The sequence below is a fragment of the Pipra filicauda genome, unplaced genomic scaffold (assembly GCF_003945595.2).
Source record: "Pipra filicauda isolate LSUMZ 115617 unplaced genomic scaffold, ASM394559v2 scaffold83_size3615187_pilon, whole genome shotgun sequence".
In the NCBI taxonomy this organism is placed as follows: domain Eukaryota; kingdom Metazoa; phylum Chordata; class Aves; order Passeriformes; family Pipridae; genus Pipra; species Pipra filicauda.
This window is the reverse complement of record NW_024105020.1, coordinates 240,428-254,692: the sequence shown is the minus strand read 5'-3', so window position 1 is coordinate 254,692 and position 14,265 is coordinate 240,428. Positions and strand designations below refer to the sequence as shown.

At 40.3% G+C, this 14,265-nt stretch overlaps 1 protein-coding gene across 2 annotated transcripts in view; it reads left to right on the top strand.

The window, feature by feature from the left end:
* Nucleotides 1–231: 231 nt before the first annotated feature.
* Nucleotides 232–14,265, top strand: part of MRPS9 (mitochondrial ribosomal protein S9) — a 35,288-nt gene continuing 21,254 nt past the window's right edge. Inside the window, exons 1-3 of one of the 2 annotated variants that reach the window (XM_039390567.1) lie at nt 288–329; nt 1,908–2,068; nt 7,514–7,693. In XM_039390567.1, the coding sequence (XP_039246501.1) occupies nt 7,514–7,693 (180 nt within the window). In that variant the 5' untranslated portion in view covers nt 288–329; nt 1,908–2,068. Of the gene's footprint in view, nt 330–1,907; nt 2,069–7,513; nt 7,694–14,265 lie in introns of both variants that reach the window. The other variant, XM_027743858.2, reaches the window with a different exon arrangement.

Here is a 14,265-nt window from a genome sequence, read left to right as displayed (position 1 = left end):
TGATCCCGGAGGTGTTTTCCAACCTAACTGATTCTCTGATTCTGTGATTTTTTTTTTCCATGGAGAAAAAAACCAAACACCCTGAAACATCCAAATAAACAGTGTTGGGGTGAAATCAGTAACTCCGATGCGATTTTACACACCCACTCGTAACTCTGCCTTTGCCACGGCCTCGGCCGCGGTCCGGCTGGGTGAGCGGGGGGGGCAACGCGCAGGCGCAGCTCTGGCCCCGCCCGCCAATGGGAGGGCGGAGCTGCGCGGTCATGGCGGCGGCCGCGGGGCGCGTGTTCCGGCTGTGCCGGCGGTGGGGCGCGGGGCCGCGCGCGCAGGTGAGAGCAGGGCGCACGCGGGAGGGGTCGGTGGGGGTCGCGGGTTCGCGTCCCCGGCCCGGCCGTCCCTGCCGTCCCTGCCGGGCTGTCTCGGCCGCGGTGACATCGCGTGGGAGGCCCCGGTTGGGCCCCACTGGTGCTGCCTGTGCCCCGGGGCTGCGGCAGCGCTGGGGCGGGGAGTGTCGAGTGCCGAACTTGTTTTCCTTGATGTGAAGCAGAAGCAGCGTGGTTAAGCCGTGATTTATTATGTGTATCTCGCTAGAATTAACAGAGGCGTGTATAGAGCGAAGGCAGCACTGAAGTACTTTTAAGATGGCAATTTTTAGGTCCATAATTCTGAATGACAAACTAAAACACAAGTTCCACCTGAACATGAGGAAGAGCTTTTTTGCCTTGAGAGTGGCAGAGTGGCACTGGAACGGGCTGCCCAGGAGGTCGTGGAATCTCCCTCCTTGGAGACATTCCAAACCCACCTGGATGCATTCCTGTGTCACCTGCTTCAGGTGACCCTGCTTTGGCAGGGAAGTTGGACCAGATGATATCCATAGGTCCCTTCCAATCCTAACTATTCTGTGAATGGTGTTCGGGCAGCATGTGAGTAGATAATGAATCATAGAACCACATAAAGCTTTGGGTTGGAAGGGACCTTAAAGACCATCTAGTTCCAACCCCCCTGGCATGGACAGAGACATGTCCCGTTAGACCGGGTTGCTCAGGGCACCTCTCTGAATGTCTGCAGTGGAGAGACAAATGTGCTCCACAAGTGCGGTAACTCCTGATTAAACAGGATCACTTTGTTTTGAGAGGTACCGGTGTTCAGCTGATTGCCATTTAATTAAAAAGCTTAGCTGCTGTCAGTATTGTTTGTGCAGGGGTATTTGATACACCGGTATATATATTTAATCGGTGACCAGCAAGTAGATAAAAAGGCCTGCTGGTAACACTTTCAAGTTACAAAGTAATTTAGGATAATAAGGGCTGAAGAACTGTTCGTGACTGAACTAAACCAAACTATGCAGTAACAGAAGATAGATGCAGTAAGGAAATGAAAGGTAATACCGGAAGGAGCAATTTGAACTGTTTATATTGGTTACTTCTAGATTAACTTTACCCATTAGGGGTGAAGGCCTGGTGCCCCTGTGGGTAGTTCTTTATGCAGCAGTCAGGAGTACATGCGCTTAAGGTGTGGAGGGAAGGACAAAGAGAGTAAGACTGAAAATACTCTAATGCTCAATTTCATTCTCAGTTTGAATAGTTTGTGTTGCTTTAGTTATCCTATATCAAAGGTATGATTATGACAGTAACTTGGTTTTTCTGGCCAGGCACATGCCTGAGTTTGAGCTGAAAACGATTTGTATTGTAAATGAGGAAATGATCTCAAAGGACGAGTCACTGTAGAAGGTAGGGCTGGAAGGGGCCTTGAGGGATCATTTGTCTGCTCCTCTTGCCACCAGAGATAGGATCAGTACAGGATAGCCTATAGCTATATACAGATTTTCTAGCTGTCTGTGAACCAAAGGATATGAAGGGAATTAATGGGAGACAGGGCCCAGAAAACTTAGACATTCTTCTTTCCAGTGGGTGCAGTTAACGTGTGAAACTGTTTGGTGAGGATATTCAGGATATTAAGCATTTATGTGAATACAAAAAGCAAGTTGAGAAACTCAGAAGAAGATTCCACTGAGGATCATTAAAAACAAGATATCAGCACGTCTGAACTGCAGATCGCTGGAAACTAGGCAAGTGCCTTGGGAAAATTATCGCTGCCTGTTTATCCTGTCTCTGTGCTCTGATACAGACTGCTGTGGAGGACAGGGTAGTAAGTTGATGTATCCTTGTTCTGGCCTGTAACAATTTCTTACATCAAAAACTTATCTGTCCTTACTGTTCAGAAACTTTTTTGTGGTGCTTGCCCTGAAAATCCCTCACAGTAGTTTTAGTTCATTACTTCTTGTCTCTCTTAGTGGGGGGGAAATTTTAATTTCTTGTTTGTTTTGTTTTTTGGTTTTTTTGTTTGTTTGTTTGTTTTTTTTTGTTTTTGTTTTTGTTTTTTTTGTTTGTTTTTTTTTTAATTTTAAAGTGTCTTGCATTGAGAGAAGAAATGGAAGAGAAACTTTGTAATTCCAGTTTCCTTAGCCTTGACTGAGCAACAGGTTTAGTTTTCTACTCTTCTAATAAGCAAACTGCAGAGATTTAGTACAATTTATAAAGAAAAAAGGATCTAGCTTAGTTACTATCAGTTGATTCTGAAGTAATTGAATATTTGTTTTCAGCAGAAGGGTTCAGAGTGCCATACATCCTGTTGAATTTGATTAGGTTGAGTACTTTATCTAAATCACTGTGGATGGTATATGTGCTGATATCAGAAAGAGATATTTCTTTGATGGCAGTCTTTCAGAACTGCATGCTTGAAATGGAGAAGCCTTTTTTGCAGTTGTTAACTAAGGTAGAGTTGAAAAGCCTGTTACTACTTGAAAACTTGTGGCTCAAAACAATCAGATATAAATTCTCTTCCCCATTATGCACATCCAATACTTGCCATATATCTATATATTTAGAGCTATTTTGTTTCCCCAGTGTACCAGAAAACTTAATATGTGGGTTTGGTCTAACACGCACAGAAAGTAAGTCTTCTGGAGGGGTGAGATACAGTTTTATAGTTGCCTGTCAAAGGACTTAATTTGGAAAAAAAAAGTTTCTTCTGATGAAATACTTTGTGAAATTTGATATAAAAAGGAATATAAAATCACTTATGCATATGTGCATACTTGTGATACTTTCTAATGTGTTTTGCAAAATGCTTCTGAAACATAAACTTGATACTGGTCCAAATAATTAGTTTGTGGGCCAACTGAAATCTGAGATTATATAAATGTTTTTTTTAAGTAAAGCAATTAAAACACATTTTTGTGAAACAGCACACTAAAAATGCAACACTTGCCTATTGAGCAAAAAGCAATTTTTTAGAAACTGGGATGGATGGCTCTGAGCATTTATATTCTGTATGATTGCTACATAACATGTTTTTCTTGTACAAGTGATCAGAGGACTGTTGTTGGTGTCTTGCATGTCTACTGGGTTCAGTAACACTGGCTGTGCCAGTAATTGGAACATTGGACAGCTTTAGACCAATTGGAACAACTTTAGTCCTGCGTGCTGATGTGGTTATACAGTTCCACATGTCTTACTGAAGTCCTATCCTGGAGATAACTTTTTAGTGTGAATTTGTTTGTGCACTGTGTGGTTTTGGAAAAGGAGGTGGTTGAAGTCTGCCAGCTTAGAGCATGGAAGAATCATGAAAATGGTGGGACCATGTGTCTGCCACATCATGTAGCATTGTCTTCTATCTCTGTAACTGTGTCTTGCTGTAAAACAGACAACTTTGGCTCTTGAATTTAAATCTCCTGACTTTGATTCACTTCTCATTCTTAAAGTACGGGAAGCTTATTTCCTCTGTTAGTGATACGTGTGGGTTTTATATCCATATAGCTCTGGTGAAGCAAAATGAACAGAATGAATAAACAGACAGAGCCTGTTTTTGGTGGAAGAGCGTATTATTTCAGGAGTACTGTTAATAAGCATTATTATTATTATTATTATTTTAAAAATGGTGAGGCTGCTGTCTGCAGTAATGCTTTATGAAATGTGTAAGAAGTGAATGCAAACCTCTGTGATTTCCTCTACAAAGTAGAGGAGCACCCTTTCTTGTATGACTGAAATGCCAGAAGCATTTAGCTGTGCTTTGCAGTTCCTGCCTGTGCCACCCATGAAATAGTGCTCTTATTCCAGAAGAGGTACCCAATACAATAGATATTAATTTGCATAAGAGGCTGTTTTCTAATTATGAACAGTTTGTGTGTCCAGGGATTTTCGATTAGTGACGAATTGAAACTAGTGAAGAATATGAATAGCTTGAGGGAAGGAGGACAAAAATGAGAAAATTACAATAGAAATTGACAGGAATAAGATGAACGCAATCTTTTTTAAAGTATTCTGTTTAAAGCATGCCAAGAAAGCTATTTTGGGCCAAGTAATAAGGAATCATATGTTCATTAACAAGAATTACAAATAATTAGTTACTATTTAGACAAGTAAGACAGAAGATGAATTGAATTCTTTCCTGAGGAGTGACTAGGAGAGAAGAATAGGGAATACGTGGAGATACCTCTGCTTTTTTTATTGCTTTATAAGGAAATCATCAGAGCCTTGCCTGTGGAAAATGTGTATATTTAAAATTTTGATTATTTTTCTTTTAATTCTGAATATGTCAGTGTAACCTCACAGCAAACATGAATATTAAAAAGAAAAGAAAAAGGGACAAACTAGGATTAGCATTACATATGAGATATATATATATAAGCTGTGGAGATAATGAAGCAACAGCAGGCTCTTCAGAATCAAATTCTACCTTGGACCTGTTCTTAAATCTTTTGTGGCAGAAGTTTTGGTTAGTTTCCTGAGGTGCATACCTTGGGGGACAAATCGTTATCTCTGTCAGATTATAAAAGCAGAGGGTCAGTTCTTTCTGACTTATGTGACCTTATTCAAAGATTAGTTTACCTTCTGTATCAAACCTGATTGAATTTATAGGACCCATCCTGCAGCCCAGGCATGTGCTATATACAGGTTTAAGGCAGGATATTGTAGTCTTAATTTCAAATTGAAATTGCAAGTGGGGTTGTTAGATTTTGTTTATTGAAGACTGAGACAGTCATAGATGTGTAAATTGATCATGAATAGCTTTACATATGTGTAGCAAATTGGGTTAGTTGGATCAGTCCATCCTGAGTTGCCAGGTGCTCAAAATACCAACTGGGCTTTGTGAAAGTACAGACAAGAGCTGTGTTTCATTTCCTGTTCATGTAGGACTTGACCATGTAATGCAGAACACCAAAAGCTTCTTGTCACAGGAAAAGTTCCTGTAACCTGACTGCATTACTAACAGAAGGTGGAAGTTTGATCTGCTTTTGTGTTTGTCTTGCAAATATATCCATGTAATCTTGTTTTGATGAGACTTGTGGTTATAAGTGGGTTTTGAGATTACTGTCATATTTGTGTTAGTTACAGGAAGGTAGCAAGTATTTTATTCTATTCTTATTAGCTTAACTCAGAATGGTGAAATCCATCAAAATGCTCAGCATGTCTAAATTGTGATCTGGAGAAGACAGTTCTCATGACTTGGAGGACATTTAATAATTTCAAATACTACGTTTATTTTATTCCCTGTAATCAGAACCCTAATTAGTTCACTTTGCTGTGTGTGTGTTTGGGTTTTAATGTTTGGCTGAAGGTATCACGGAATCACAGAATATACTGAATTGGAAGAGACCCACAAGGATTATCAAGTCCAACTCCTGGCCCCGCACAGGACCATCCCCAAGAGTAACACCATGTGTCTGAGAGTATCATCCAAATGCTCCTTGAACTCTCTCAGCCTTGGTGCTGTGACCACTTCCCTGGGGAGCCTGTTCCAGTACCCAACCACCCTCTGGGTGAAAAACTTCTTTCTAATATCCAACCTAAACCTCCCCTGACACAGCTTCAGACCATTCCCTCAGGTCCTGTCACTGGTCACCACAGAAGAGAGATCAGTGCCTGCCCCTCTTCTTCACCTCACAAGGAAGTTGTAACTGCAATGAGGTCTCCCCTTAGTCTCCTCTTCTCCAGGCTGAACAGACCGAGTGACCTCAGCCGCTCTTCATACGGCTTGCCCTCAAGACACTTGGCAAGTAGATTGAGGTGGCAGCTCCAGGAGCAGCAGGGGCAGTTGAATAATTTACTCAAAGAAATTAAGGTAAAGAGAGGGCTCCCCTCTACTTTCTTGCTCCCAGTTGTGTGTTTCAGCCACCTTCTTGTGCCAGCTTTGACAATTCTCAGAGCCCTCTCTGAACTGCTCAGACTTACCAGCTCAGCTGAGAGCTGCCCGCTTCTTGGGATGAAGCAGAAGTTAGTGTTCTGCCACATGTAGGGAGCTGAGCTGGCTTGCAGAGGAGTCCAAGTGCCAGAGCTCGCACTGGGCAAGTGAAGGGAGTGGAGGAAAGAATGCTGGCAGGGGTGGACTGTGAGATGGGCTCTCTCTGCCTTGTGAAACTGTACTGTCTGCTCACAAAGCAGATTTTGAAAGGGCGGGAGTGAAGCATTTCAGGGTACTATCTGATGAACAGAACTGGGCATTTTTCTGAATCAGAAGTGATTCTTTTTCTGTCTCTGCTTTTCTGTCCCACACTGCCTTCTTTCTTGTGATTCCCTCCCTCCCCCGCCCACAGAAGACCACACAAATAATCAGTTCTCATTCAGTTTGTGAAATAATTAAGCTGTAGAGGACTTTAATACTAACGTTGGCGAGCCAAAATAGTGCATAATATTGGCACTTGGCCAGAATTGGGACATTACAGCTCTGTCAGTGAAGCTCCTGTTTTCTGACAGAGAGCTCGATTGAAATTAGTCATCTTAACTACTGATTGTCTTGGAAGAAGTAAGACCAAACCTGCATCCTGCGAAGATCTGAAGATATCTGTCCCCTGAGTTTTGGCCTCTGAGCTGGTAGAGTGCTCGGTAGTATGTGCTGGTGAGAACTGCCCTGCTAGTTTTTCTAATTATTCTACTTGAGACAGTGAAGTAGTTTAAGAACCATTCTGGCATTGCCAGTAGGAAAGGAGCACTCCATGGCCCACTCCATGGCCTTTCCAGAGCCTTTAGCAGTATTTGGTCAGTGGCTTCTGACCAAATACTGACCAAATATTCTGAAATACCACTAGGGAACTGCCCCACATATTCTTTTCATACTTTGTTGTGGGAGGCCTTTAGGTGAAAGCAAAACCTGCATATTTGCTGATGGATTTTTGTTTTCTTTTAAGACTGGATCTGTTGATCAGTGCTGTCCTTTGCTTTTGCGAATGTTCCTGACATTGGATACTACATTTGTTTCCATCAGAAAAATCTGAACTAATTGTAATGTGTGAAAATGTGCAATTTTTAGAATATTTTTATCTGTTTATGGACGTTAAACTGTTGGAAGAAAATGGTTTAATGAGTAACGCTGCTTTTCCTCACTTATTACTGTAATGTGTTGAATCTTGTTATAGGTATGAATAGCTTGTTATATTCATTTATTCATTTTATTTAGAGCTCACTATGCCAGAAATGTAAAATAAGTCTCACTGTTGTTTTATTTATTTTTTCAGATGTTAAGGCTGATCTATACCACTACAGCAGTGCAGAGAAAAAATGTAGGAGCCTCAGGACCTGAAAAGTACACGGAAGCATTTATTAAAAAACAGATTGAAGAGTTCAACCTAGGAAAGAGACATTTAGCCAACATGATGGGAGAAGATCCAGAAACTTTTACCCAAGAGGATATTGATGTAAGTACAGATGCTCTGTTGGAGAAGTAATTTACTGTAGAGTTTCAGATATTGAAAGCACTTCACTTCAGCATGAGCCCCTCAGCTCTCCGTGAATTTTAATCAAACTGTCAGAATAAGGAAGAATGCTACTATACATTGCAACTGTGACTGTGAATAGAAATTCTACCGCTGCTACCATGTGAGGTCAGACATCACAGTATGGAACTGTATGCTATATCTTGCTAAAGCACATGAGGTTCTTTTTAAAAGTACTAATGGATAATCCCTTTGATCTGAGGTTATAAGAGGCACTGTAGAGGTTTATGTAGCATTTCAAAATGTTTATCCACAATTTGACCTGCTGTGTATATTTAGAGTTTTCTTGTGTGATATGGCGGGTGCTGGTAATGTAAATTAAGTTTTATAGGGTATTTCACAACCAACACACTGTTTAAGCTTAAGGATTTGAATATAGACATGAATTTAAGCTCATATCAGTATCTACAAACATACTATTTTATTGTCATTCCCTCTCATGACTGGCAGATGGGTGGCCTCCTCTTTCTCTCTGTCATTTAGCCGCATGTAAAGATATGCTCCCTATCACTCAGAAAAATGTTTTGTTGCATAGATCTTTTTCTTTTATGTCCTACCTGGTCTTCACTTCTGTCATTTCTGTCTTATTTTATCACACATCAGAGGTAGGGAAGAGAAATGTAATTTGGTGACATTCACTCTTCGGTGAAGCTGCATGAAGTCTTGTGGCTGAAGTTTTCTTTGCACAGCAACAATACTACTACTATTAGCCATGGCAGCTCAGTGTATCAGCAGGGCCCTTAGGAGAGGTGTACTATTGTGGCAAGTGCAAAGAGAGAGGTGTCCATGGTTTAGTTTTTTTCAGGGTGAGGAGGCCGTTTGTTACCTATCTCGGTGGCAAAAATCTATCTCCACAGCTGTGTCCATGTAAGAGGTCTTGACAGTGTTCTTACTCCAAGAAAGAACTACATCTGTACATGGTGAGACAGGCTGATTTCAAACATGTTTGAGTGGCTTCAACACTAAGTTCTGAAAACTACTCTGAAAATAGGCAGCAAGGCAGAGAGACACAGAGTTAGTGGCTTGTTGAGAAAAAGGCTGAAAAGAGACTTGAGTTTTATCAGGTATCTGAAAATCCATAAAGGAAGCTTGATTTCAAGTCACAAATCCCTAGGAAATTAAGCTTAATGAGTACAAAGCTACGCACTGATACTGTGTCTACTTTCGTTCAGAGTTGTAGGTATTGTTCTGCTCTTCTACAAACAAGTGCAGGGCAGAGACCTGCCAGTCTCAGTGCAGAGTGGATAAGGTCAACAGTCAAAATATTCATCGAGGTCAGCAGTAATAGCAGGCTGGGTTTTTTATTTCTGTGCAAACTATAGAATTTTCTTCTCATGTATTTTTCAAATGTTTTTTCTTACCTTTAATGACCTTTGTCTTTTTGAGTTACTTTCTTGTAAAGTAAGTGTCATGGTTTGAGATAGTCCCAAAATCCAATCCCCTAGTCTAAGCCCCCTCCCACATCTCAACCTAATGTGAGATGGGTTTTTCCAGACAAAACACACCAGACTCAAAGTGGGGGAAAGGGAATATATTACAATGACTGTACAAATAAATATAACATCACATTATACACACGATCACAACTATCTCTACCATGACTTATAGTATTTACAATGGATCAGATCTCTTCTCCCCTCCAAACAAAAGTCCAGGAGGGAAAGAAGGACAGATCCCTTCCAGTCCTTAAGCAGCAGCATCTTCTAAGGCAGCGATCTGTCTGTCCTCTCCACATGCAGCAGCTGTGGCTGGCTTTCTGCCAGCACTCACGAGGGAAGTATCCAAGCTCCCTGGGCCCCCTTGACGCAGGCAAAGGGGTCTTCCGTGGGCTTCGTAACCCCAGACAAGGTTGTTTCACCACGGTCATATCACGAAGACACAGGGGGGTCTTCATGACGGTCTGGTATCTCCAGGAGACTCAAACTCTTTGCAGGGCCTCTGTGCCCTGTCTCTCAGGCTGCCACCGTGGCAGCAGTGCGAGGGGGGAGCCAAGGTCAACTCCCCCCGCATTCCATCTGGCCATCCCGGTCCAGCTCCAGGACGCTCTGAGCTTCTCAGCTCCTCTCTCTCTCTGGTGCTGCATGTCTAAAACTCTTCTCCTAAATAGGAGTCCATCTCCCTCTTTTCTCAGAGGGGTCTCAAGAGAGTTTTGGGGGGCTGGTACAGTCTTACCCCCAGAACTCTGTCTCTCAGCTGCTGGCTCTCTTTTTCCCGGCTCTCCTTCCAGGAGTCTTCTCTCCGGTGCTGCATGTTGCTTCTGCTGCTCCTCCGGTTCAGGTCCTTATCTATCCTGGCTCTCTGCCACCGTTTCTCTGGTCAGTGTCGGCTGCTGCTCTGCGCCCATGGAGAAAACATCTCCCGGCATAACTACAGACACTTAGTCCAGTCTAGCACTGTTCCAGCTCTTTGCAGTCTCCCCCCCAGCCAGGGGCTGGGGGGCCCCAGAGGCCCCGAGGGGCTCAGAGTCCCTTCCTCGTGGCTCTACAACATGGCCACCTCTCCTCAACCAAAACTACAACTCATCTCTTCCGGTGAGCTTGTGATATGTTGACATTTTTGCAGGAGCGCCCATTGGGCAGAATTTCAAAACTTCCAGGGGTTTCCACCCCTTGGGGTCTACCACTTTTCTTAGCCTCTGGGGGGAAAACAAAGTCCAAACCACTACAGTAAGCATGCACAGACCTATCACCAGAATACCTCCCATGTTAATACAGTACAGTGATGATGCTGATAATTCAGTTTGTCTGAAAGGTTAATGGTAGGAGAATGCATTAGTCTGTAGTCTGGCATCCTTCCTTGATAGGGTCTAGAGAGAAGGCTTATAGAAAGCAAGACTGCAAAAAATGCCAAATGGCCATGTGTAAGTAGTGGTTTCTTCTTTGTGAGTCCATAGCACTATGATCATTTGCACAAAATTAACTGAGCTCCACCATTAATAAAAGCAGACTCACTCTGGAAATTAGATTTTACAAATGCAGTGAAGGTGACAAATATAGGACTGCTTTGCAGACTCTGTTACTGAAAAGATGGAGAAGTGGAGCCAAAAGAGTAGTGTTTTGTTTGGTGATACCAAGTGTCTGCCCTACATGTTTGATTTCTCCATATTCTGTCAGGTGTTGGGAAATAATTAGTGTGTAATAGTGTCTGCTATGCATAATTAAATTTCTGTTATAAAAATATAAAAGCTCCTTAAGCACTGGCAGGAGAATTATCAAGCTTTACATTTTGAGCAGCCATAATTCTTTCTGATGAGTGCTTATATACCTCCATGTCTTCTGTTAATCAGTCTTTGCAGTGTATTTCAAAAGTAGACATCATAGGATTCTGTCCTTCACTGGAGTTTTAGGTATTGTGAAAGTTTTAAATGGGAAAATAAGTTGACTTACTTGCTAATCCTCTGGATGTTGTGGAAGCAGAATTGCCTCTTACTGATGCTTTTATTTAGGAATGAAAAGTTAAGCTGTGTATTACAACAGTATTTCTGGAGGAGAAAAAAAAATCCAGCAAATTGATATATAACTCTGCACAAGTCTACCAATTGCTTTTTAATTGGTATTATAGACCTGACTCTGAAGCTAGGATGTTTTATTCTCCTATGTGTGAATATGTGCTATGAAGTTTTTCTAATTGATTTGCTTTGCCCATTCCATTTGATGTATCATTTTTCACAATATTTCATAATTTGTGCTCATTTCTAATGAACAGAGTCGTTAGGACAGGCATGTCTAAGTACAACTGACAGCTAACATTAGGTGCCAGATGCAGTTTATAAAGCTATGTAGAACTGCAGAGAACAGTTTAAATAAATTAGCACCTGTACATTAGTCTCACTTGCTGGTAATTTATAAGCGAATCAGTAGAGATGACATTTAGGTAAGTCATTGATCAAGTTAACAGCTGCATGCCCACTGTCCAGCTGGGATACCTAATTAATAGAGATTGCAGTCCTGACCTAGTGCTTTTCCCCGTTTGAGTCTGTAATCCTTTTATTTTGTGATTTAACTTTAACTTACAGTTGTAGTAAACAGCCCACAGTCATTTTCTGCTGTCAGTTCTGTGATATTCCACTTTAAAGCCCAGAAATCTAAGTAAGATTAATACAAGAAGAACATCTTAAGCTTCATGACCTATTTATATGCCAGTATTTTTATTATTCATTTTTATGCAGTCACTAAATGCTCTCCCAGATATGAGCTCATCATAAAGCAATACTCTTTCCCCATAAGAGTTAGTAAAACTCAAAAGCTAAAGATCTATGTTCATTTTCTCTTGTTGTCTTATGACCTAATAGATTGTTGTCAAGCAGATGGAATAATTTGAATATAAAATAAAGGTTTTCTCCACTAGCATATATGCTGTTGGAAAAGTACCAGTAAGATTGTTAACTATGACAATGTTAAATATGGAAAGACTTAATTCCTCATAAGGTGTAGTTTCTTTCAAAATATTAAGACTTCTTTAATGAAAAATAAGTTCAATTGCTTTTACAAGTGGTTCAGCACATCTCATTTCTAAATAATGTTCAAATTTTAGCAATGCAGAATGCTAGAAATGAGTCAATATTGGCATATGTGAAATGTCAGAAATGTTATTCAGAACAAAATGCATTTCTGAACTTCCTGTTGTCTGCAAGAAGAGTATCTTGTCCAGCATTGTCCTTACAAGAAATAATTTATTTTGTATTGTTTTTTAAATAGTTGAAGATAGAATGCTTTTTTCAACTCTTTTTTGGTTTTTTTCCCCAGTGGAACCAAACTCTGCATCAGTATTTTCTTACTTCTGCATCAATCTGAGATGATGACTGCTGTACTTTTTTTTCAATTCTTTGTAATAATGTTCTGTGTTTTGAAAAGTTGAAATGAAGATGGAAATAATGTCTGTTTCTTTCAGCAGGCTTTTGGCTTTTTTTTTTTTTTTTTTTTTACTCTGCAAACTAGACAAGACAATTTTGTTTTGAAAATTATTAGATCATATAAAAATAATGTAATATAAATAGAAGGTGGGTTTTTCATATAAGGCTAGTGGATTGCTTTGTTTGTTTCCTTTTTTTTTCCCCAAAAGATGCAGCTAAAATGGTATATCACTTTGAACTTGAAACTTCTTTCTATCCAAGCTAAAATTCAGCTTTAGATAAAGTGACAATGATTAGGTTGGTTTCAATAAATTTTAATAGTTAGTTGTTAGAGGAAGATTTTATTTTACAGTACAAACTTAGGTTGTCATTGATTCTTTTGTTGTTGTTGTTTGTTAATCTTTTCTGTCTTGTTAAATAAAACACTCCCTATTTCAAAGGTAGCATTTTGTGTCCCATTATTTTTTCATTGATTCCTGGGTTTACCCCAAATATTCTGAATTTTGGATGCTGAAAACTGTTGAAGAATACTGCTAGCGTGGTTTGAAGGAAAACAGCTGTTCCAGAAAATATCTTGGTCTGAGAAATGATGAAGTACAGTGACTAAATGATGTGATTCAAGAGGCACGGTTTAAGAAGGGAAGTGGCTCTCATGATCAAGTTGAGGAGTAGAAGAAGCTGAAACAGCTTTTGCTCAGGTGTTTCATTAAAATGTTACGGCATAAAGTGTCACTTCTCTCTTCAGTGTTTTGATGATTAAAGTTTTGTATGTATTTAAAAAGGAATAAGCTGAATTCTTGAGCCCTCTGCCAAAAAGGATGCTGCTGCAAAGGAGCCCCGGGGTGGAGGTTTTTATTTTTTTCTTTTTTTTTTTTAAATTTTCCCCCCCCTTATTCTTTCTTTGTTTTCTATAAAATACTTTTCCTCAATGGGTGTTACTTAGATGACTATCTTTGCACATGACTTGAGCAGTGAGAATTGGTGGGATGATTTGTGTTTGAGTTGTAGCTTCAACAAAAGTGTGGAAAGACCCCTGGGCAAGATCAATTTAAGAACTGAACTGCAGTCTGTTTTCTCTAACCCAGTATGACACAGTCAATTCTCTTTGACTCAGTCAACTTTGTTGAATTTTTAATTTCTCAAGACATTATGAAAAAAGGGAACAGTAACTCTTACCTAGCTGAACTTGTTTGATTCAGAGTTAGTCTCTGACATTTGAGAAAGTGAGTGAACAAAATTTCTTGGCTTGTAGATTGGTAGGAGGGGAAGGAGGATCAGGCATCAGCATGTGCAACAAGCACAGGGAAGAGGAAGGTGAAGGTGTGGCAGTTACACTGAATTTGTACAACATGCCACATGCAGTGCTAGACAGATTACTTAATAAAATGGTTTGCATGTTTGAAGGACTGCCAGATACGCTTTTTGTTTTGTTTTTCTTTTTTAATGGGAATGGAAGATTGTTCTCATTATTGCAAATGAAAGACATTTTGGTGCTGTGGGCAGTATATTGGCTCATCTGGTCCCTCAACCACTGATGATACAACAGAATTCCTTTTAATTTGCTACAGGAATGTTAAGTTTACCAATGCAGTTTAAGAAATGTCTGATGTAAACTATCTTGTTACTAACATATATTCATTAT